This window comes from Lycium barbarum, chromosome 9, assembly GCF_019175385.1.
Source record: "Lycium barbarum isolate Lr01 chromosome 9, ASM1917538v2, whole genome shotgun sequence".
In the NCBI taxonomy this organism is placed as follows: domain Eukaryota; kingdom Viridiplantae; phylum Streptophyta; class Magnoliopsida; order Solanales; family Solanaceae; genus Lycium; species Lycium barbarum.
The window spans coordinates 125,019,741-125,043,575 of record NC_083345.1 but is presented as its reverse complement, the minus strand read 5'-3'; the positions used below and the strand labels follow the sequence as shown (position 1 = coordinate 125,043,575).

General features: G+C 36.4%; 3 protein-coding genes and 1 pseudogene across 6 annotated transcripts in view; 2 read left to right on the top strand and 2 right to left on the bottom strand.

Moving 5' to 3' along the window:
- LOC132609906 (flavonol sulfotransferase-like) overlaps window positions 1–2,972 on the bottom strand; it is a 44,321-nt gene extending 41,349 nt beyond the window's left edge. The window contains exons 1-2 of one of the 2 annotated variants that reach the window (XM_060324110.1): window positions 2,623–2,972; window positions 1,940–2,479 (exon numbers count right to left, since the gene is read on the bottom strand). In XM_060324110.1, coding sequence (XP_060180093.1) covers window positions 1,940–2,479; window positions 2,623–2,914 — 832 coding nt within the window. In that variant the 5' untranslated portion in view covers window positions 2,915–2,972. Of the gene's footprint in view, window positions 1–1,486; window positions 2,480–2,622 lie in introns of those variants that run through there. The other variant, XM_060324109.1, reaches the window with a different exon arrangement.
- Window positions 2,973–4,954: 1,982 nt separating this feature from the next.
- LOC132612327 (cyclin-dependent kinase G-2-like) lies at window positions 4,955–5,849 on the top strand (annotated as a pseudogene).
- A 7,463-nt stretch (window positions 5,850–13,312) lies between these two features.
- Window positions 13,313–17,257, top strand: LOC132609903 (BTB/POZ domain-containing protein At5g41330-like). The gene is made up of 3 exons (XM_060324106.1): window positions 13,313–13,989; window positions 15,512–15,736; window positions 16,262–17,257. The coding sequence occupies exons 1-3, from the start codon at window positions 13,552–13,554 to the stop codon at window positions 16,976–16,978; spliced, it is 1,380 nt and encodes a 459-aa protein (XP_060180089.1). The 5' UTR covers window positions 13,313–13,551; the 3' UTR covers window positions 16,979–17,257.
- A 1,252-nt stretch (window positions 17,258–18,509) lies between these two features.
- On the bottom strand, window positions 18,510–23,425 carry LOC132608766 (short-chain dehydrogenase TIC 32, chloroplastic-like). 3 transcript variants are annotated; one of them, XM_060322506.1, is made up of 8 exons: window positions 23,274–23,425; window positions 22,111–22,345; window positions 21,381–21,460; window positions 20,905–21,058; window positions 20,518–20,596; window positions 20,047–20,131; window positions 19,070–19,116; window positions 18,510–18,975 (listed from the first exon to the last, which is right to left on the bottom strand). In XM_060322506.1, the coding sequence occupies exons 1-8, from the start codon at window positions 23,377–23,379 to the stop codon at window positions 18,805–18,807; spliced, it is 957 nt and encodes a 318-aa protein (XP_060178489.1). In that variant the 5' UTR covers window positions 23,380–23,425; the 3' UTR covers window positions 18,510–18,804. The 3 variants fall into 3 exon arrangements, with proteins under 3 accessions (XP_060178489.1, XP_060178490.1, XP_060178491.1); XM_060322507.1 differs by having other exon boundaries at window positions 19,070–19,133; window positions 20,064–20,131; XM_060322508.1 differs by having other exon boundaries at window positions 19,070–19,133; window positions 20,064–20,131; window positions 20,905–21,032; window positions 21,385–21,460.
- Between the last annotated feature and the right edge of the window lie 410 nt (window positions 23,426–23,835).

Below are 23,835 nucleotides of genomic sequence, written 5' to 3'. Positions count from 1 at the left end.
TGCAGGCTGCAACTCGCCTGCATGAAGCCGGAATCGCTAGTAATCGCCGGCGCGGCAGCACCAACTATGAGAAATCCACCAACGTGTAAGTAGGAAACAAAAAATATCTATTCTAGTTCTATCATCAGCTATGGGTTTGAATCTAAGAGAAATTCTAGAGAATGTTTGCTATCCTGAAATTTTTTTGTCTTTTCTGAGTGATAAGAAGAGAAAAAAAATTGGGTCAAAAGAAAATGCCATGATGGGTGGTTTTGCTAGAATAGGCAATAATGAGATCACAGTTTTAGTAAATGATGCGGAGAAGGGTAGTGACATTGATCCACAAGTCTATTAATTCTTTATTAAAATTGAATTCCAACAAATAAAATATAAAATTCTTGAGTAGTTTTAATGCATTAGACTAATTAAGGGGTCCTTTGATTGAAGAATTGGAGCAATTGATCTCAATATAAAATCCCTCATAAAATAATACAACAACATTATTTAGTTGGCTGCATACCGAATGTAATGTCTGATTAATAGTACTACATAATATACTTGTATTAAGTTATCTAAAAACATATAATATTTTAATTTGCGTGAGTTAACATGAGAAATAAGAAGACGTATATTAACAATATAGGGATTAAACTATTAAAAGACAGAAAATGCTTTTTTAAAAGCAAAATTTCTATAATATTCTATTTAACATTTAAATCCATTGTGTAAACTTGTTTATATTGCCGATTCAAGACTGGGAAAAGGAGGAAAATTATGGTGAGTTGACAATCAGTAAAATTAGGTAATTTATGATAAATCACAATTTAGGTTATGTTGGAACGTAAGCACATGTCACATTCTTGAATTGAGATGAATTTAAATAAGCAAATGACATCAAGTTATGTCTTTCTTACATCTTTAATTTGAAAGTTGTTTTGATTGGTCCAGTACTCTGAAGATTGGCATTTGAATTTTTTATTTTCTGTATTTATTTCATGCTATACTTTTACAAACACTTATCTACGTCATGTTACAGGTGTCAATCTTCTTGTCGAAGGCCTCAATAAACAAGGCTAATGCATACCTTGGTTGATCTTCAAGTCGATGCTTCACAGTTTATTAATATGTAAATAATATGTAAATCGATATTATGTAATTTTTGGATATCTTGTAAAACCTGACTTCTTCTCAGATAACACCAAGATGTTAATATGCAGTAAACTTATCTTTTCAATCATGATGTTTGCACTTTTCACATATTTCAATTCTTTACCAATTTTTTAAAATCTATTTGATTTTACAATGTTCATCTAACAATACAACAAGGACGCGTTATATATACTTCAACCACAAGAACATTTCTAGGAAATAAGGGAGCCTATTAACTCCCCAAGTACTTTCTCAAATTATGGAGAAAGTTAGAAAGAAAGTTCTTGAAATTTGTAAAAAGTTTTGAAGATTGTATACAACAATGTCATTAATTAATTAGCATAATGAAATTAGACATTTTAAGATATCCAAAGATGGATAGATAGCCATATATGCTGCAAGGGACAGGGTATTTTGATCAATCAATAATATTCTGTTGTGACACAAGAACTAAAATATAGCTCCCAGTTTTAAACAAAAATTTAACATATCTTAGTTTAAATTTTTTTTCTCATAATAATTATTCCAAATCAAACATACAAGCATTTTTCTAAAATGTATTCCTTCCTTCACATTTAGTATTAATCGGAAAATGTCAAACCCAATGATTGAAATTTCTCCTGCGTTATTTGGTCAATCGCGTTTGCCATATCCTCAGTCAAAAGATTCTTCCAATCGCCAACTTCTCCTTTTCGAAAGAATGCATTGTTATTGATTCCTGACATGAATGTGTAATGTCTCCCACTCTTATTCACCTCTAAATTGCTCAAACTTTTGAAATGACAGCGTTCCACTATTTCTTCAGGCACACCTCGCGCTTCTTCCTTCGTAGAGAAAGGTTTCTCCATGAACTCCGCCAATTTCTTCACATAGTACAACGTGTCCTTCTTTAAATCTTCGTACTTAAAGAAGAAAAATCTATGGGGTCTATCAATACTAGCTTTCCAGTATCCCAATACATGATCCCAATAAGGTCCAAGGCCAGATTTGCCTTGGCAAAACCACTCGAATTCCTGTTCGAGCGTAATAGCAGGCCTGATGGTTTGATCACTATTATTACTAATGAAGTTTTGCGAAAAATGCCACATCGAAACAAATCTATCTTTAGGTTCTCTACATATGTAAATGATCTTGCAATCAGATTCTAACACGGATTTTGGTAAGAGAGTGTAAGGAAGATGTGTGGACAACAAAGGCAACTCTGCATCTAAAAACCTAGGATTGTTGACATAATCGAGTTCCAAAAAGGGTAGGATATCATGGGATAAATTGGTGAGTAAAGGATTATTTTTGGATGAGTATCGATCTCTGGTCATAATAGAAAAGGCTAAGGATTTAAGCCAAGTTGTACCTGTCATAAGACAACGAGAATTAAAGCAATGATAATGAAAAAGAAGAATACACAATTTTAACATGAAAATTCTCGAGGAGAAGAAAACCACAACCGTCAACAACTCTAATTATTATTCTCAATGAAAGATATTTTTACAATACCTGTTTTTGGAGAAGAGCAAAGATAAATATCATAGGGTTGAGCCTTGAAGTTGTGTTGCATAGATAAACTTGCTTCTAAGACGGGTAAAGGGCACCAAAAACCTTGGTAGTGGTAGTATTCATATAAAGGATGGGGAGGCTCTCGTTTGGGTAGGGTTGATATTATCTCTTTGTATTTCATGCTCATAATTTCCTTAGATTCATATTTTTCAGATAAGCGACTAACTTTGGATGCCTTCATTTTCTGGACAGTGAGAAATTGAAGAAAAATATAGGATAGAAGACAACTCATAATTCTACATTATTATAGAATAGAAGATAGTCTGGGTAACCTGCAAATTGAAAACTTTAACAACCATTCAACTTTATATATTTTCTAATCTATTCTTTTAACAATTATTAACAATATGGTGGTCCACTACCCTATTCATGTGGACCGATCGAATTGGTATAATTGCATTGTTTAATTTCAGTACCTTGCACGTTGTGTGGGAGAGGAAGGAGGCTCATCTACTCTTCTCCTTCTTTCAGTAGTACGTATTATTTGTATTATTTAAATTGCGTAGTTTCTTATTCTTCAGTGTGTATTTTAACTATCTGTTGATTAATTTGTTTTGCATCTTGATGTTTTGCTGTTTTATTTTCCTTACAATCCTACGTCGATTACATTCCTTTTGAGCCGAAGATCTATCGGAAACAATCTCTCTATCCACAAAAGTAGATGTAATATATGCGTACATTCTAACCTCCTCAAACCCACGTGTGAGATTATTCCTAGATATGTTGTTTTTTTGTTGTTTTTATACTCCCTTAGACTTTCTCAAGCATAAACAATATAATGACGTGGGGTTAGATAATTAAAGAAACAAAGCATTACTGGCAATCATTGGGCTAATACGTCGGACCTCATTAAGCATCAACCTTACACCAACATTTTCAAATGGGTGGATATTATGTCTCTTGTCCTATGGAATATTTGGCATAACTAGGAACGAGAAACAATTCATAAATCAAAGGGAAGAGGTTAAATATACTCCTGAATTTTGCCAAAATGTCTAGATATAACCTCCGTTAGAAGTTTGGCTCATCTATGTCTAGATCGTCCAACTTTTGGCACATATATACCCAAGGACGTTAAATGCATTGCTGGAATTTCCCAATCCTTTAAAACGAAAATATTAAAATATGAAATAGCCACATGACATTTAAATTTAAAAGAACCCTCCCATTATAGCCCACCCCCCCTCCCATTATATAACCCTCCCATTTAAATTTAGAGGGGTACTTTAAATTTAAATTCCAGCAATGCAGTTAACGTCTTTGGGGGTATATATGTGCCAAAAGTTGGACGGCAGGGGCACAGATAAGCCAAACTTCTAACGCAAGGTATATCTAGACATTTTCACAAAGTTCAGGGTATATTTGTCATTTTTCCAAAAATCAAAAGAATATATAGAGCCCGTTTGGATTGACTTATAAGTTGCTTATAAGCTGTTTTCAGTTTTTTTGAGTGTTTGGCTGGCCAGCTTAAAGTCATTTTTTGCTTAAAATAAGTTCAAAAAAATAATTGGGCCCATTTGACTTACCTTATCTAAAGCAGCTTATAAGCTGAAAACAGTTTATAAGCCAAAAAAAATAAGTTAGACTACCCCAACTTATTTTTTTTAGTTTATAAGCTGCAAACAGCTTATAGGCATAAGCCCATCCAAACAGGCTCATAGTGTCTCTGTTAACAATGTTTGTTAACCGCACTATGGAATTCCATCTGCTTGGATTACATCATTTCTGTAATAGTAAAAATAATTATTTTCAGGTGAATAGCCGGTATTTTTTTTACATCACCGTGTAAAAGTTATTAAAATAAAATTAAAAAAAAAAAAAAAGAGTTCACCAATTAAACATTCCAGTAGGAGGTGTTCGACGGATGATAATTAATTACTCGTTAATCATTATGTATTCGTTAGTATTTCGTATTATTTGGTATCATTTCATTATTTTAAAATTAAATCAAGGTTAGTAATCCTAAATGTTTTAGGATTTGGACTTGCTAGTTTATTTAATCCAATTCTAATTAGGTTTTTTATTCAAAATGTGAAAATAGGTTTCCGATTCCTGCTCAAAGTAGGTTTTCAGTATTTGCTATTATAAATATTGTGGTACTCCTACCTATTTTCTAATGTTAAGCGTACGTAGCTAAAATGAGACCATTGAGATTATTAAGACTATAAGTACTGAATTATTAAATTTTCTTTCGTCCTTCTCTCTAGTTTGCCAAGTTTTTTTCTATATAGCCATTGTTGAATTTTTCAGTGGTGTGTAACTATTGTTTAACATGTTTCAGGGTTGTAGAAGCGTCGACGAATTTGAGAGGCTTAACAGAATAGGTGAAGGTACATATGGAGTTGTTTACAAAGCTAGAGATAAGAAGACCGAAGAAACTGTCGCGCTAAAGAAGGTTAAATTAATGAAAAAAGAAAGAAGAAGGGTTTTCCATAACATTTTTAAGGGAGATAAACATTCTTCTCACTTGTCACCACCCTTCAATTGTATATGTTAAAGAAGTCGTCATAGGGACCAAACTCGACGATGTTTTCATGGTAATGGAATACTTAGAACATGACCTAAAAGCGTTTACAGAGAAGATGAAACGTTGATTTAGCCAGAGAGAAGTCAAATGCCTTATGCTCCACGATAACTGGGTGATTCATCGAGACCTAAAGCCTTCAAATTTACTTGTAAATAACAAAAGTGAGTTGAAAATTTGCGATTTTGGCTTGGCACGTCAATATGGAACGAATCCCTCGAAACCCTATACTCATAATGTTGTTACATTATGGTACAGGTCGCCAGAACTTTTAATGGGCGGGAAACAATACTCTACTGCAATCGATATGTGCTCATTGGGTTATATCATGGCTGAATTGCTACTCAATAAACCGATTTTCGATGGGAAATCGGAAGTTGATCAAATTGACAAGATTTTTGGAATTCTTGGCACCCCAAATGAGAAATTATGGCCAGGGTTTTCAAAACTTCCTGGAGTTAAGAAGGTTAAATTTGTAAAGCAAAAGTATAATTCATTAAGACATAAATTTCCTGTTATATCCTTCACGCAAACTGTACTGTCTAATTCTGGCTTTGATCTTTTGAACAAGCTTCTCACTTACGATCCGAATAAGAGGATAACTGCTGAAGCTGCTTTGAACCATGCGTGGTCTCGCGAATAATACGCGGTATAACTTGGAGGGACAGAGCTAGTCTAAGGAAAGTCAATTGACACCCCTTCATCGGAAAATTACATTATGTAGATACATCAAATTTTTTTTGTGTATATATTATATGCTGAATCTCCTAGGTTTTTTTCCTGTGTAACATGGAGGAGCGTTGCTACCTTTTTTTGTAAACTTTTGCTAGAAATTTAATGTTTTTGTAACTCTATTCCTGCTGAAAATAGATTTTAAGAACTCTTCTTCTGTTTGATGTGAGATGTTGGGACTTTCTTTGATCACAAATCTGTTAGTATAATCTGAGAACAGTTTGAAAATCCTTAAAAAAGGGAATAGGCTGCTCATTTAGATTGATTTTTTGAATGCTCAGGTGGACTGTCTGTTTGAGCTGAATTGGAGGCTGATTTTGGAAGGACACTTGGGCCTAATTTGATGGGACTAAATACATTTTTTTTCAAAGGAGCTGGTCTTTAATTTTTGGCCCTCAAATTGCCTCGAGGTTTTGGGTTAACCAACACTCAATAAAAAAAATAAAAAATCACCAGGCAAGGCTTCACGAAAAATCTGTCTTATAAAAATTTTCCTTAAAATTCTGCCTAAGCTAGATTTTAGTTATTCTTTTATAAGGCAAAAGTTTTCCTTGCGAAATTTTGCAAGGCAGATTTTTTTTTTTTTTTACTCTACTGGAATTCTAGGCCTAACTTTTGGCCGAATAGGCCTAATTTTGCTACAAAACTCTGTCTTGCGAATATTTTTTTTTTTACTGAGCCAGGGTTCGAACCCAGAACCTTAGGATATTTTAGGCGAAGGGAAAAAAATGAAAGACCACCCCCGAATAAGGGCAATCATGCAAATTGCCCGACTAAATACTTTCTTGTTATGGAACATGCAATCTTATCCTTTTTTTGCACGGATTTCCCTTCAAAGGCGCTGGTCTTTAATTTTTGTCCACTGATTTTTAATATAAGCTCTTTCTCTCTCCTCTGCACTTTCTCTCTCCTCTACTCTCTCCCAGATCTGCCCACCCACCACTCCGTCCGGCGACCATACGTCACCACTGTTCAGGTGACGCCGGCGACCAGGTAACGCCGGCGACCAGGTAACGCCGGCCACTTTTCCGGCTAGATTTACTTTTCTTCTCTCTTTCCTTTTCTTCTTCTTCTCTTCTCCTTTTTTTTCCTTTTCTAATCTGCTCCTGGCGCTGCCAGTACGCCGCTGCGCCATCGCCGGCGACTTTTTCCGGCCAGCCCCCTCTTTCTCTCTCCTTTTCCCTTTTTCTTTTATTTTTCTTTTCTTCTTTTTCCCTCCTATTCTCTTCTCCCTTTCAGGTATTTGTGAACATTTTTCCGGCAGTGAACAGTACTCGACCGTGAACAGTGTTTTCCGGCGACAACCAGGTTTAGTTCAACTGGAGTTGGTACCTCCGGTTGCTATATTCACTATTTGTCTATACACTTGTAGTTATATTTTGCTGACTTTAGACCTTTGAATAATTTATTAGTTCATACTTATTTTCGTGGCTTTGGTTAGTGATGGTAGACTAGGGTCATGTTCTCGTTCGGGGACGGGGGCGAGGGTTAGGAGGGGTAAGTGGGTTAAAGGAGTCTCTAGGTTGAGAGTAGGGTCTTGGAACATTGGGACGTTAACGGGAAAGTCCATAGAGCTAGTTAAGATTCTTAAGAAGAGGAAGATTAATATAGCTTGTGTCCAAGAGACTAAATGGGTAGGTCCTAAAGCTAAAGAGGTAGACGGGTATAAGTTGTGGTTCTCTGGTAGGTCGAAGTATAGAAATGGGGTGGGCATTTTAGTAGATAGTGATTTAAGAGACCAGGTGGTAGAGGTTAGGAGAGCCACTGATAGGATGATGTCGATTAAAGTGGTCGTTGAAGGACTCACTTTGAACATTATTAGTGCTTATGCGCCGCAAGCGGGCTTAGGCGAGGAGGAGAAGAGGCGCTTTTGGGAGGATTTGGACGAATTAGTGGGAGGCATACCGCCTACTGAGAAGTTATTCGTGGGAGGTGATTTCAATGGGCACATCGGGCCTATTTCGGGAGGTTATGATGATGTGCATGGAGGCTTTGGCTTCGGGGACAGGAATGGAGGAGGAGTCTCACTTTTGGATTTTGCAAGAGCTTTCGGGTTGGTGATAGCCAATTCGAGTTTCCCAAAGAAGGAGGAGCACTTGGTAACCTTCCGTAGTTCAGTGGCTAAGACCCAAATTGACTTTTTACTCCTTAGGAAGGACGATAAAGGTCTGTGCAAAGACTGTAAGGTCATTCCGAGCGACTATCTTACAACCCGACATAAGCTCTTGGTGATGGATCTAGGGATCAAGATGCCGAGGAAGAAGAGGGTCGTGGATGACCGACCTAGGATCAGATGGGGGAGTTTGACCACGACTAGTGCCGTGGAGATGGGAGAGAAATTGAAGGTTATGGGCGCCTGGGATAGCAGTGGGGATGCGACAAGTATGTGGGATAGGACGGCTAGTTGCATTAGGGCGGTAGCAAGGGAAGTGTTGGGGGTCTCGACAGGTAGTCGTGGCCAGCATCGAGGGGACTGGTGGTGGAATGGAGAAGTTCAAGGGAAGGTGGAAGCAAAGAAGGTGGCGTATGCGAAGTTGATAGAAAGCAAGGATGAGGTGGAGCAGTGGACGAATAGGGAACTTTATAAGATGGCGAGGAAGGAGGCGAAGTTGGCGGTTTCGACGGCAAAAACGGCAGCTTTTGAACGCCTTTATGCTGAACTAGAAGAGAAAGGAGGGGATCAAAAATTGTTCAAGCTAGCCAAGGCGAGGGAGAGAAAGGCACGTGATGTGGTTCAAGTGAAGTGCATCAAGGACGAGCATGGCAAAGTATTGGTAGAGGAGACTCTCATTAGACGGAGATGGCAGTCATACTTCTCCAAACTCTTAAATGAAGAAGGGGACAGAGACATTGTGTTGGGAGATCTAGAACATACTGGAAGGCGTCAAGATTTTGGGTATTGCAGGAGTATTAAGGTTGAGGAGGTTAAGGGTGCTGTTCGTAGGATGCGCAGGGGAAGAGCGACCGGACCTGACGAGATTCCTGGGGAATTTTGGAAGAGTGCGGGCCCGACAGGTTTGGAGTGGCTGACTAGGTTGTTTAATGTCATCTTTAAGACGGCAATGATGCCTGAAGAATGGAGGTCGAGTGTAATGGTCCCTCTATACAAGAACAAGGGAGATATCCAGAGTTGCAACAACTATAGAGGTATCAAGCTACTAAGCCATACTATGAAAGTGTGGGAAAGGGTGGTGGAGATGAGGGTGAGGAAAGGCGTGTCTATTTCAGAGAATCAGTTCGGATTCATGCCGGGACGCTCAACTACAGAAGCCATCCATCTTGTGAGGAGACTGGTGGAGCAGTATAGGGAGAGGAAAAGGGACTTACACATGGTATTCATTGACCTAGAAAAGGCTTACGACAAAGTCCCAAGAGAAATCCTATGGAGATGCTTGGAGGCTAAAGGTGTACCTGTGGCGTACATTAGGGTGATCAAGGACATGTATGAGGGAGCCAAAACCAGGGTAAGGACAGTAGGAGGAGACTCAGAGCACTTTCCAGTTGTGATGGGGTTGCATCAAGGATCAGCTCTTAGTCCGTTCTTATTTGCCTTGGTGATGGATGGATTGACGCGGCAAATTCAAGGTGAGGTGCCATGGTGTATGCTTTTCGCGGATGGCATAGTCCTGATCGATGAGACTCGTAGCGGAGTTAACGCTAAGCTGGAGGATTGGAGACAAACTCTGGAGTCTAAAGGGTTTAAGCTGAGTAGGACCAAGACAGAGTACTTAGAGTGTAAGTTTAGTGAAGCACCTCAGGAGGCCGGCTTGGAAGTGAGGCTTGGTACCCAAGTCATCCAGAAGAAAAGTAGTTTCAAGTATCTTGGGTCTATTATGCAAGGCAGCGGGGAGATTGACGATGATGTCACACATCGTATTGGGGCAGGGTGGATGAAATGGAGGCTTGCTTCCGGAGTGCTATGTGACAAGAAGGTGCCACCACAACTTAAGGGAAAGTTCTACAAAGTGGTGGTTAGACCGACTATGTTGTATGGGGCGGAGTGTTGGCCAGTTAAGGTTTCTCACGTTCAAAAGATGAAAGTTGCTGAGATGAGAATGTTGAGATGGATGTGTGGCCACACCAGGAGTGACAGGATTAGGAATGAGGATATTCGGGACAAGGTGGGAGTGGCCTCGGTGGAAGACAAGATGCGAGAAGCGAGATTGAGATGGTTTGGGCATGTGAAGAGGAGAGACACGGATGCCCCAGTGCGGAGGTGTGAGAGGTTGGCCATGGATGGTTTCAGACGAGGTAGGGGTAGGCCAAAGAAGTATTGGGGAGAGGTAATTAGACACGACATGGCGCAGTTACAGCTTACCGAGGACATGACCTTAGATAGGAGGGTTTGGAGGACCCATATTAGGGTAGAAGGCTAGTAGATAGTCTCATTACCCTGCCTTATTAATAGTCGCATTATCGTAGTATAATTTCTTGTGCTCTAATTTATGCTATTATGCTATTATCTGTTATTTCCTGTGCTTTGATTATTCTATGTTATCTGTGTCGCTTGCGTTACTTCATTTCCATATCGCTTTGAATCTCTTAGCCGTATCTGACCTCTTGTTATGTTTTTATTGAGTCGAGGGTCTCTCGGAAACAGCCATCCTACCTTGGTAGGAGTAAGGTCTGCGTACACTCTACCCTCCCCAGACCCCACGTTGTGGGATTTCACTGGGTTGTTGTTGTTGTTGTTGATTTTTAATATAAGGCAGAATTTAGTTATACCTTAAGGTAAATTCTGCCTTATAAGACAGAACTTCTAAGGTAGAATTTGCCTTAAGGCAAAAGTTTGCTTTGCGAAATTTTGCAAAGCAGATTTTTTTTTTTTAAACTCTGCTAAGATTCTACAAAAAGGCCTAACTTTTGCCGAAGTAGGCCTAATTTTGCTACTAATTTTGTCTTGAGAATTTTATTTTTTTTGTACTGAGGCACGGTTTAAACCCAGAACCTGTTGGTATTTTAGGCAAAAGGCAAAAATTAAAGACCAACAATTTGAGGAGCAAAAATTAAAGACTAACAATTTGAGGAGCAAAAATTAAAGACCACCTCCGAATAAGGAAAATCGTGCAAATTGCCCCAATCTTATTAGGGAACCATTTTTATAAAATATAGGGATTTTGCTATATTACAAAACGTAGCAGCATTTTAATTTCAAACGTAGGGTAATATATTGTATCTGCACACATACAATATCTTATCCTAACTGAAATTGCGCGGATATAGTATTTGATAGTAATTATATGTGTATCAGGTGACCGTGAATGGGTGAGGTTGGGGGTGGGCAGTTGGCTAGGTTTTTTAGATACATAGATATGTGTTAATATGTGCTACTATAAAACTACAATCATATAGCTTTTTTGGTACTTTTTTTTTTTAAAGTATCACTATAAACAGTAATAAGGGTGTGGGAGACGCTATATTAGGTACTTTTTCCATCTTATTACCTTTTGTTCTGCAATCTGGCTTTCTTTGGTTTATCTAAGCATTTACATTTGCTGTAGAGTGGTGAGAAACCATCTTTAGCCTGTGCGTCACAAGGCAAAGGCAAATTCAGTATTTAAATTGGATGAGTTTAACATTTAAAAGATTGTCATTGAACTTATTGCACTTGTATTGGAATTACGGTTTCAGAATTAATATTTCAAAATTTTAGTAACATATATATGAATGAAAATGCGCAATAAAGTGGGGTCTTACTAGGCTTTACTCACGTTAAACTAATTAACTCATTCTCCACAGTAATGGATTTACTTAAATTCCTTCTTCTTTTCCTAAGCATCTGGTAATTCTAGCTGCCTAATCAATGAATTATTATTCACCGGATATTATTCAACGACTTAGACAGAAAATATTGAAAAACGGCTACATTTGCTTTTGCCATAAGGTGTGTGCATGGGCAACAACAATACAACATATTTAGTATGATTCCACCAGTGAAATTCAAAGAGGGTGAGATGTACGCAGACATTATTCCTTACCTTTGCGAGTGCATTGTCAAATAGCTTCAAAATTATTTTGTAAAGGAAACTGACACAGTGCACGGCTGTAACTTAGCTGTTGCCTTGATATAGTGAGTTGTATATATGTAACCAATCTCTTAGTTTAATCTCGACTTGTACTTAATTAAGCCAGTTACTTTGGTTAGTTGGTGGTTATTAGCTGGCAGGTTATAGTTATGGATATTTTAGCTTTGGTCATTAAGTTACACTTCATTTTAGGTCATAATTCCAATTAAAAAGTAGCAGAGTTCCGTGGTGAACGTCTAGAATTGTGCAGCAATCTCTATGCAATGCAACCTCTATACAATGCAAAAACTTGTTGCCTTAAAGTGCTATTAGAGATTCTCCGTTCATTTATCTACACTCACTTAGCTGCAAGTACCAAAGATTATGTAATTCAAGCAGCGGCGGAGTCAGAATTTTCACTTAAGAGGTTCAAAAATATGAAGAAGTAAATAAAAAAAGAAGTCAAGGGAGTTTAATATCTACTATAGATACATAAAAAATAATTTTTACCTTGTATATATAATGTAATTTTTCGCCGAGGGATGAACCCCTGAAGCCTACCTAGCTCCGCCTCAGAATTCAAGATCCATAAATTTAAAAGTCTTGCTTCTATCTCTTGACCTTAAATACACCAAAGAAGGAAAAAACAACGACCACAAATTTTGTCCACATTGTACTGCTCTAATAAAACACTCGTGTAGTGAAAAGAAATTACTCAAAGTAGAAATGGGTCGCTTGGTAGCTGGTCAGATTTATGCAGGTATTAGTAATACATGAATTAGTTATGAGGAAATTTATGTTTTACTTTATACAGGATTTAGTTCTTCATGTATTAGTTATTCTACATTTTACCTGCATAAAATAATATATAGATTCCTTCATATTAGTTATGGAAGTTTCTAAATTGCAAACCGCACTATATTAATTTTATACATGAATAACTTACCTCCTAACCAACTACCAAACGTGATATTATTTATACAATATTTAATACTTGCATAACTCACCTCCAAACCAGCTACCAAACGACCCCTAAAAGTCTATAAGTCTGGGCTCGTTTGGTTGGGGAACAAGTTATCCCGAAATAACTAATCTCGGGATTGTTATCCCACCTTCTATGTAGAATAAAAAACACTACAATCCCGGAAGTAGTTATTCTCCAATTTTATCCCAACTAAATGTGAAATAAGACGATATTAAATTTTTATCCCAAGACTATTTTTATTTATTCATCGTACCAAACTACTCCTAAAGTCATTACTGACCACCAGCAGCCCTTTGACCTTCAAGATCACCCCCCCCCCCAATCCAAGACATGACCACCCCACCCCCCACATACCCACACCCTTTAAGAACTTCTAAATTTCCTCATTTGCCAACCATTCTTTTGTTCAACTTCTAACAAACTCAACAATCTATAATTTAGGTCCCTCCTTATTATTAGGTGTTAGGTTTTAGTTTTTGTTTTCTTTTATATTTTGTTGCATTTCACGTACCATAAATTTCCCCTACAAAATTCAACATTCTTGAAATCATCACTCTTCTTCCTCAAAATTCCTCTGTAAAATCAAAAAACCTTTTTTTGTTCTTTCTTTTTTTCTCATAAAAATGCCACCTTTTATTGGTTCAAATCCTCTTTCAAATGGCTTCAAACACAACAACAACAACAACACAATAATCACCATTGATGTAGGTGGACAACTTTTTCAAACAACCAAACAGACCCTAAAACAAGCAGGTTCAAAATCCCTTTTTTCCACAATTTTAAATAATAATTCAATTCCATTTATTGATAGAGATCCTGAAATTTTCTCAATTTTGTTATCACTTTTAAGGACTGGAAATTTACCTTCAAAAGCTAAAAACTTTGATATTCAAGATTTGATATTTGAAGCACAATATTATGGTGTAGAAAAACTTATTTTAAATTCTCAATCAAACCCATCTCAATTTGAACCTTTTGATTTAGAAAAATCTGTTCTTTTACCTTTAAGTGGTAGAGATTCACCTACATCAATTTCAACAACACAAAATGGTTCAGTTCAGGTAACCCCTTTTTTTCTTTTGTTTTGTTTTTTCCATTTGTAATATTTCAGTGTGTAATATAAGTAGGAGCCCGTTTGGATTGGCTTATAAGTTGCTTATAAGCTGTTTTCAGCTTTTTTGAGTGTTTAGCTGGCTAGCTTAAAGTCATTTTGTGCTTAAAATAAGCTCAAAAAAATATTTGGGCCCATTTGACTTAGCTTATCTAAATCAGCTTATAAGCTGAAAACAGCTTATAAGGCAAAAAAAAATAAGTTAGACTACCCAATTTATTTATTTTTAGCTTATAAGCTGTTTGCAGCTTATAGGCATAAGCCCATCCAAACAAGCTCTAGGCTTTGGGCTATAGAAACCAAGTATTTTTTTCACTTTATTTGGAAAGTTTTGAAGTTAAGAGTTGAAGATGGAGTTGTGTTTGGTTATAGTTTTTGCAAAGAATATTTGGTTGTTTGAATGTAGTGAAAGTGAAAACGAAAATGTGAAAACTGAGTTTTAGGTGTTTTTCAAATTCCAAATACAATGCTGATTTTCAAATAAAGTGAAAAAAAAAATTAGGAAATAAGTAATTCTCATGGCCAAACGGGTCCTAAGATTGCGTAAATTATGCTGCTATGTCTACTGGGAAAAAATATTTACCCGGTTTAGCCCAGTTTTTCCTTAAACACCTCTTATACACTTTTACACTAGGTGGACACATTGTTAACTGTATGTATAATGTTGGTAGCCCCTTTTCTTTCTAGCCCCTTTTTTTCTTTTGTTTTTTTCATTTGTAATATTTCAGTGTGTAGTATAAGATTGATAAATTGCGCTCTATGTCTACTGAGAAAGAATATTTACGCGGTTTAGCCCAGTTTTTTCTTAATAACCCGGTATAGCCCAGTTTTTCCTTATACACTTATACAAGGTGGACACATTGTTAATTGTAAGTGTGTAATGTTGATAGCCCCTTTTTTTTTTTTTTTTTTTTTTTTTTTTTTTTTTTTGCTTTGTGTTTTTTTTTTCATTTGTAATATTTCAGTGTGTAGTATAAAGATTGCATAAATTTACTCTCTATATCTACTGGGAAAAAATATTTACCTGGTTTAGCCAGGTTTTTCCTTATGCACTTTCACACAAGGTGGATACATTGTTAACTGTAGGTGTATAATGTTGGTAGCCCCTTTTTTTTTTTCTTTTTTTTTTTCATTTGTAATATTTCAGTGTATAGTATAAGATTGCATAAATTACGCTCTATGCCTACTGCGAAAGAATATTTACCCGGTTTAGCCCAGTTTTTCCTTAATTACTCGGTTTAGCTCAGTTTTTCCTTAAACACCTCTTATACACTATTGTACACTTATATACCAGGTGGATACATTGTTAACTATAAGTGTATGATGTTGTATACCATGTGTATAAGCACTGGTGCAGAAACAAAAAAGTTGGTTATGCGAATATAAACTGAAAATATTGTAATGCAGGTGTAATATATGGTTGTATATTTTTGTAAACATCCCTATAAGATTTTGTTTAACATCATTTGCAGGTAGCCCATGGTTGTAAAATCACTTCTTTTGATTGGTCGTTGAAGAGAAAGTCAACAATTTTGACTCAATTTCCAGCTATTGATTCTATGCTGTGTTTGGCTCCAAGAATTGTGGCTGTTGGTGCTACAGACTTTTCTGGTTTGCAGATTCTTGATTTGTTTAAGGGTTCGGTCAAACAGACCCTTAATTGGGAGAATGTAACGAAATCCGGTTCAACAGTGCAGGTACGTGTGTCAAATGGGCGGGTTGCTTTGAATTTGTACGGGTCAAAGTGGGTTAGGTTAATAAATATCTGGGTTATTGACCCAAACTGCCCTATTCTTACTAAGCTATCTTTTATAAGTAGTGTGATTAGTGCCTGTTTTTTGCAAAATGCAGCGACATTACTCTTTTTCAAAATGTAGCATATACACTGTATGTGCGCTCTTTCAGAACGTAGCATATACATTGTATCCGCACGCATACAGTAGCAGTGTATATACACTGATAGCATATACACTGTATGTACGCGCATACAAGAATTGTGCCTACAAATTGGGGATATGTGTATCAATGTATATCTTCTATAAAATGTAAAATATAGCTATGTTTTGTAATTATTTAAAAGTACCGTAATAAAGTGTGATTATTGAGAAAAATCAGTTACGTTAGGTAATTTTTCAGTTTTCTTTTGATGGGCTGAAATGAGCTCAGCTATTAAATGGGTGAGTCATGTTTTCATGGGCTAATTTTTCTACCTCTAATTGCAGGCAATTGGAGCATCAGATGAATTCTTGTTCACGAGTTTCGAATCAGCTAGGAGAAATTCCAACTGCATTATGATATATGATCTTAATGATAATTTTAGGCCGGTTACTGAGATTGGTCATTATGAAATCTTTGGAGCTAAATTGGATTCAGCAATTCCCGCCACAAAGTTAAGATGGCTTCCTAGTCATAACTTATTGATGTCTGCTGGTTCACATAGTGGTCCTTCTGGTGTACTTGGGAACATTAAATTTTGGGATTTAAGGTCCGGGAATTCGGTATGGGAAATAAAAGAAAATGTCGATTGTTTCTCTGATATCACAGTCTCGGATAATTTGTCGGGTATTTTCAAAGTGGGCGTACATTCGGGCGAAGTTTTTCTAGCTGATTTGAGGAATATTGGTTCTGAGAATGCTTGGTTTTGTCTTGGCGATCAAAGAAAGGTAACTAATGGTAAAAAAGAAGGAAGTGGTTGCAGAATTGAGAGCCATGGGAATCAAGTATTTTGTTCTAAAGGTGGAAATGTTGAGTTGTGGTCAGAAGTACTTATCGATGGTTCGATAAAAGGAAGAGTTTTTAGGAAGAACTTTATGGGAAGAGCAAAAGACTATTGTGGCAATAAGATAACTCACTTAAGCTTTGGAGGAAACAGAATGTTTGTTACAAGAAAAGACCAACAATTTGTTGAGGTTTGGCAAAGTTCCGTTAGGGGATTTTGAATTTTTTTGCAAGCATCCATAGGAGTAGGTCCCGCTGAAGCCAACTTGTTTGTGACTGAGGCGCAACTGATTGATTGACTGGTAAGAGTAGGTTAGCGGCTAGTTTTATTATTTGTAAATGTTTATATAGTTCATCAGGCCCTTCATGTACACGAGAAGTTTTATGTCAATATTTGATTCTTTTTTTGTGTCTATCTTGTTCATTTCTTCACCATTATTGAAAAGTCTTTGTTGATTGTATGGCTTTTTTGTTTATATACAAAAATCGGGTTCATTGTAGACTAGTAGTGGATTTTCTTCTTAGATTTATGCTGACTTCTAAATCTGAGGTCACGTAGGTTGAAAAAACTGCTAAGAAGAACAGTTTTCTTTTCTCTTGCGACCTTCCATGCCAAGGAGGGTCGAAGGGATTGATCCCAATAGCCTTTCATGAGGGGAAAGACCCGTTCATTATAGCCGTTACGAAAACTCCCGAAAATAATTAATTTGGCACTAGTTCTTTGTTCTTTTGGGCTTTTGTAAAACGCCGCTGTCACATATTGCATTTATCCCAGTTTGCAAATGTTTCATACATTGCAGTCAGTTATATGAATCCTCTATCATGTCTTTGCTAGAAATACACCAAGTATGGTTTGTAGTCTCTCGTCTTTGACAGTCCTCAACTCATGAGCTAGTTTTTGGGTTGAGTTACGCCAATATCCATTTTCTTAATATAGTATTAGAGCCAGACTAAACTCTGTTCTTGGTTTACCCAATGTTGAGCCTCCACGTTCTGAATGTCCACGCCTGAGCAGGGGACGGGCGAGGGGGGCGGGAGATATCCACTTAAATAGCAGGCTTTTGCTCGCAGCAGGACTCAAAACCATGACGTGCACTTGATTAACACATCATGTGTTGCACTATTACCATTTACCACTAGAAAAGGCCTATGAGATTGCATTCCATCTGTTTTTTAAGAGTTCTTTAACATCGACTCGGTTGCTAGGAAGAATGCTGGCTTACAGCCAATAGAACTAGTGTTTACTGTAATGAATGTGCAGGTACATATTTTGCTTATTCAATTATGAAAACTCATGGCCATTTGAATGGAAACTGCTGCTTCATTGTTAACTGGCATCAAAAATTGTTTTGAGGGAGTATGCTCTGGATGCACTGCACTTGTCTTTAGTACATGCTTCACAATTATATGATTCTTGAGAATATTAAATAGGATTATCTTATGAGCTGGTTTGATTTCTATCCTTACATTATTGGTGAAGAGAGAGAATTATTATCTTTATTGATAATTTAAGTCCTGCAAAGAGACAGGCCATGGTGATGACATCTAATAAGTTGCAGTACATCTATGTATATTGAATAGGAGAAAATAATGTTGTTTTATCTGGGTCTTAGTCTGTCTTATGTTTATTGTCCATCTTGTTCTACCATAAATTTGCATCAACTTAACCAATGCTTCAATTTCATTTTATTTGGATAACATAGAAATCCCGACGATCAATGGCGCAAAACTCGGTGGAAATTGGCTTGCCCCTCTAACCTTCTCTACTTAAATACCAGGCTTTTATCTGCGGCAGAGCTCGAACCCCAGACGCACACTTGACCATGATGGCATCAACATCATGTGTTGCACTCTTACCACTAGATCATAAGTCCAGAAGAGAGATTATGTGACAAAAAGAGTAGCCCAAAATGGATAATATCATGCTATACTAAAAGTATCTTTCTGCTGTTTTAGCCCAACAAATCAAATAGAAAGATAGAATAACAAATACATGATAACACAGGATTAGGAAATGATGAATGAGGCTATCAACCATATAATATAATCAATTGGGGTTGGTCAAACTCAAGCTAAATTCCCACAGTTTCTTTGCCAACTCTGAATCCTTAGCAAGAGAAGTTGTTGTGGTTGTAGCTATGTTGTTGTCTGAAAAATACTCACCACTTACCCCTTTCACCTGTGGATGCAAAGCCACATAACATGTAGTTGCTGCTCCCTACAACCAGAGGATGACACAATGTAAGTAAAAAAAAATCAAGATTTGGCAATAAAAGACCCTATGTTTTTCCTCATTGAAAGTCAACTAGCACCTGTGCAATATTCTTGAGCACATATCTCCCAATCCAGTTAACTATTCCTGCAAGATGGTTAAAAAGAAAAAAAGAGGAAAAAGGGGCCAAAATCAAGATTAAAGATAACTCATTATGCAATGCCAGATAAGTCCCTACTACACTTCCTACATTTGAACAAAAATATAGTCCAGTGTAATCTAGGATTTAAAATTAATGCGGTCAATCTTTAGATTCTTATTGTTGAGCCCATTACACTTTCGAAATTATAGATCTAGAACTTGATGTTTGTTAAATTATGGTAATTTTCAATATATATCTATGTTTTGTGTCCATAATACTGGTTTAAGTCGTACCCAATAATTTTATACTCCATCGGGTTCTGAGTGGAACGAAGGTGATCATGTCTTATGATCTGGAGATCTCCAAGATAACAACATTGAAACCCTCTACTGATAGGGGGAGAATATAAGGGGACCATTAACTACTCATTTAAGAATACCGGCCAAAATAACGTTTTTATTCATTACAGAGCCGTTGTTCCTGGTTGGCATAGAAGTCTCTCATGCATTATGCATGAGAAGATAACATCTTATGGTAATTCCAGCATTTGAAGCTTTTAAGCCAATTTTCAACTAACATATTGTATCGCAGGGGTTTATAAACCTTGATTGTTTCTACATATACTGGAATTTCTCGTGCTCTTAAAGCGTGGCATCCTAATTCCAAAGGGTAGATATAAGCAATGTTGATTGTGTCCTTCAAAAATGTTGCTCCACCCTTGTCGGATCCTCCAAATATGGTTCCATTCTCTTAATGTGTGACATCCTAAGGGTGCATAAAAACTATGTTGCTTGTATGCTCATTTTAAGTTTTGGAGGATTCGAGCAAGATTGAATATAAACTGGTGAATTTATCCATGTCTTTTTCCACTGTTGGATCCAAAATACCAACTAACTTTATAAGAATGATGGAACAATAAGAAAGGTGGAATTTACCATGAAGGATACTGTGATAACGCATAATGTTGGTGGCTATTGGCCCTGGATGAACAGAATTAGCAGTTATATCCACCCCTTCTTCCTATTTATGAGTTAACAAATAGAGTTAGTACTCATGCTTCAATAGCAAATATGGGCATATTATTTTATCCAATGTTTTTACCAAGTAATGATATGTAATCCAATGTTATGATGCTACAGCTTAAGACAGAAACTTAAAACTTACAAGAACCAATTAAGAGTTTAAAGAAGACAATGCGGAAAAGTAATCCTCTAAAAAAAAATGACTGAGAAACAACTAACATGTCGCTCTATTTATGTTCATCTCAGGCACTAGAAGTACAGTACTATATTTTCTACTGGCATATAAGTCTTATATACCACTAACAGAACGAAAAGATTAATAGAAAAATAGGACCTAAACTGAACATACTAACATGACTAAACATGTATTTAGATTAGAATTACCTTTAAGCGCTTTGCAAGTTCATTTGCATGAAGTATATTAGCAAGCTTTGATTGTCCATAAGCATGCAGTCTGTTGTAGCTGGAAACAAAAAAACAGAATATCAAAAAAACGCTTCTGAACTAGAAAAGCAAACATTCAATGAAAACGCAATTACTCTCTCCGTCCCACTTTATGTGGCACCATTTGATTAAGCATAGTGTTTAAGAAAGAATGGAAGACACTTGAAATTTATGGACGAAAATAAGCCTAAAACATTTGTATGACTGTAAACCGTTTCATTAGGGGTAATATGAAATTTTAAAGTTAATTGTTTCTAAATATAGAAAGGTGGCATTTTCTTTGGAACATACTAAAAAGAAAAGGGCGCCACATATATTGACGACTACCTCTCTTTGTCATTAATTTTGTCAAAACAAATTCCTTCAACAGATGCAAAATCATGTGCTGCTGATGCAACATTTATTATTCTTCCTTCTTTTTTGCTCTTCTTAGCTGTATTTTTCATGTTTTCCAACAAAAGATTTGTCAAAAGAAAATGACCTGCACAAACAAAAATGTTATACTCCTATCATATTATGATACAAATGAATACATTCAGTGGCGGACCTAGTAAGAGCCCAGGGGGTTCATCCGAACTCCCTTCGGTGAAAAATTGCACTGTATATACAAGGTAAAAATTATTTTTGATGTATATATAGTAGACGTTGAACCCCTTAGCTTCTTCATTTATGGCTTCTTTATATTTTTGAACCCCCTTGGCATAAATCCTGGCTCCGCCACTGAATACATTATATTCTCTAACATGCAAACACAAAGTAAACATGATAAGAACAAACATATATAATTGAATAAAGTGAGTTACCTAAATGATTAACTGCAAACTGCAATTCTATCTTGTCTTGAGAAAGTGTAAATGGTGGAATCATAACCCCTGCATTGTTACTTACAAAACCAAACACAAATTTATGTCATTCCTTAATAAGATTCAAGGACAAAATGGAAGACTTAAGGGTGTAATTGGTATGACAGTAAATATATTCATCAAAACACTATCCGATTTGCTAATACATTCATGTTTTGAAGTTTATGAGTTCCTACAGTGATCTCAAGATATACAATAATAACTAAGTTCTTAATCAAATATTTATAGATATTTCGTGAATGTCTTAATACAAACATATAAAAGATCTAGGCAAAAGCTATTGAGTTCACGTCAACACACATGTTACATTGGGAATCCGCCTCCGAATATTCTTATCAATCTTTAATAATGTTTTTTCAAAAAAATATTTTCTACTTACCAACCAAATAGCGGAAAAACACTTATATTTGTAAATACTTAATGAGTATCTTAATATATGTATTAAGATTTGGACAAAAGCTATAAGGTTCGCGTGAACATCCACATGTCGCATTGCGGATCCCCCTGAATATTATCAATCTTTAATAAATGTGTTTTAGAAAATAGTTTTCACTTTCCAAGCAAATATCGAAAATATTTCCAAAAAAAATAGTTTTCAGAAAATAATTTTTTTTGTAAAATGACTTCCGTCATACCACACACAGACATGTAAAAAGTATGGTAATCTTACATCAGAAGGTTCAAAGGATGACCAGCAGAGTCATACTCTGAGGCAAATTTCCTTATGGACTCCATTGAGCTGAGGTCTAATTCCATACAATCAATTTTAGCATTAGGAATAATGGCTTTAAGTATATTCTCTTTAATTTTTTTGCCATTTTCCATATCACGAACTGCCATAATCACATGCACACCACGCAAGGCGAGGACATGTGTTGTCTCTGTGCCAATGCCACTTGATGCTCCTGAAATATGTAAAAATGCGGACAATAGTTTAGTCTACGATTCGGTTACGTATATCATATAAGCAAATAGAAAATGCAGAGAACTTCTAGTGTTAGAACATTAAGATTTTATAATACTGAATCGAGATGCGATTAAATGGAGTGATATGAACTGTAATGATTTGTATATAGTTGATTCTAATTTGTCTGGAATTGAGGCATAAGTGTGTGCGCGCGTTTGATATAGTTTCACATCTCTTTTAATCCAGCAGAATTGTTTAACCTGCAGTTATCACTTCAGTCAGGCGGAGCTATGTAGTGGATTCAGTTGAACCTCCTCATCGAAAAGTCCTAAACCGTCAATTTCAGGGTTAATTGGCACATGGTACGATGAGAAAAGAAAAGCTTAAAGCTTAAGGAATGATGCAAGTTGTCTAAGAGGTAATGTGTGAGGTGCTAGTTGACCTCGTAATGGGAAAAGGATGTAAGTCGGGAGAGAGACTAAGGCAGACGAGCTGAGGTAATTAGCTTCGAACATGGAAAATTTCCTAAAGGAATGCCTATGCTTACGAAGCCAAGAGCCACAAATCTTTACCTGATTTTCAGTTATGCTGGTGAGCAAAGAGCAGGATCGCGATGATGTTATATACGAAATCATAATAGCTAACGTTGTATGGCACCTATGCTTACTAGAATTCAAGTCTCTATCAGGTCCAGTCTCGATCTCTATTCAACTTTTTTAATAGGCCGGAGAGGATACTGAGAAAACTCAACTTCTTGCCTTATGCAGTGCAGACATAGAAAGAATTCTCCCTCGCGCGAACTATTACTATCAATAAGGTTGTGTCAAACCTTTTGGAATGTGCCAAAATGAGTAGAAGTAAAAATGTTGCAAAATAGGAAAATCAAACATATAGAGAAAAGTGGGGCAAGAAAAACAAAAAGTGACCTGTAACAATGGCAGTGAGGCCTGTTCCATCAATTCCTTGAGTAACTTCCTCAGCTGTTGAACAAGCTGAGAAACCAGAGGCTCCTTTTCTTCCAAATATCCACATGTTTTTGCTCTATGAATTCTTGGAATTCACTCACAAAAATTGATGACAGATGATAAAAGCAGTGCATTTTATTTCTTCCTATATATAAGTCACATAAGGCCATGATATTGGACTCGTTCATCTCTTTTTTAATGTTTCTTGTTAAGGGAGAAATCGAGGAAGACTGAACAAAACTTCAAGGAAAATGACAACAATGAACATTGATGGCCACGAGTATAAGGTTTTCTTTAAGAATATATGAAGAAAACGGAAAAGGGTAAAAAAACGTCCTAACGTATTGAAAATGACTTAAAATTGGCCTTCATCCCCCTATTGGACCGTGATTGACCTTAACTTTAATTTTTCAGGTTAAAAATGTCACTTCTTCCACCTATATTAAACCCCAATTGCCCTGAAAGTTATTTTGGGATTATCTTTTTGGGTTGGATCCACTTTTATACCATCTACTTTAACAAC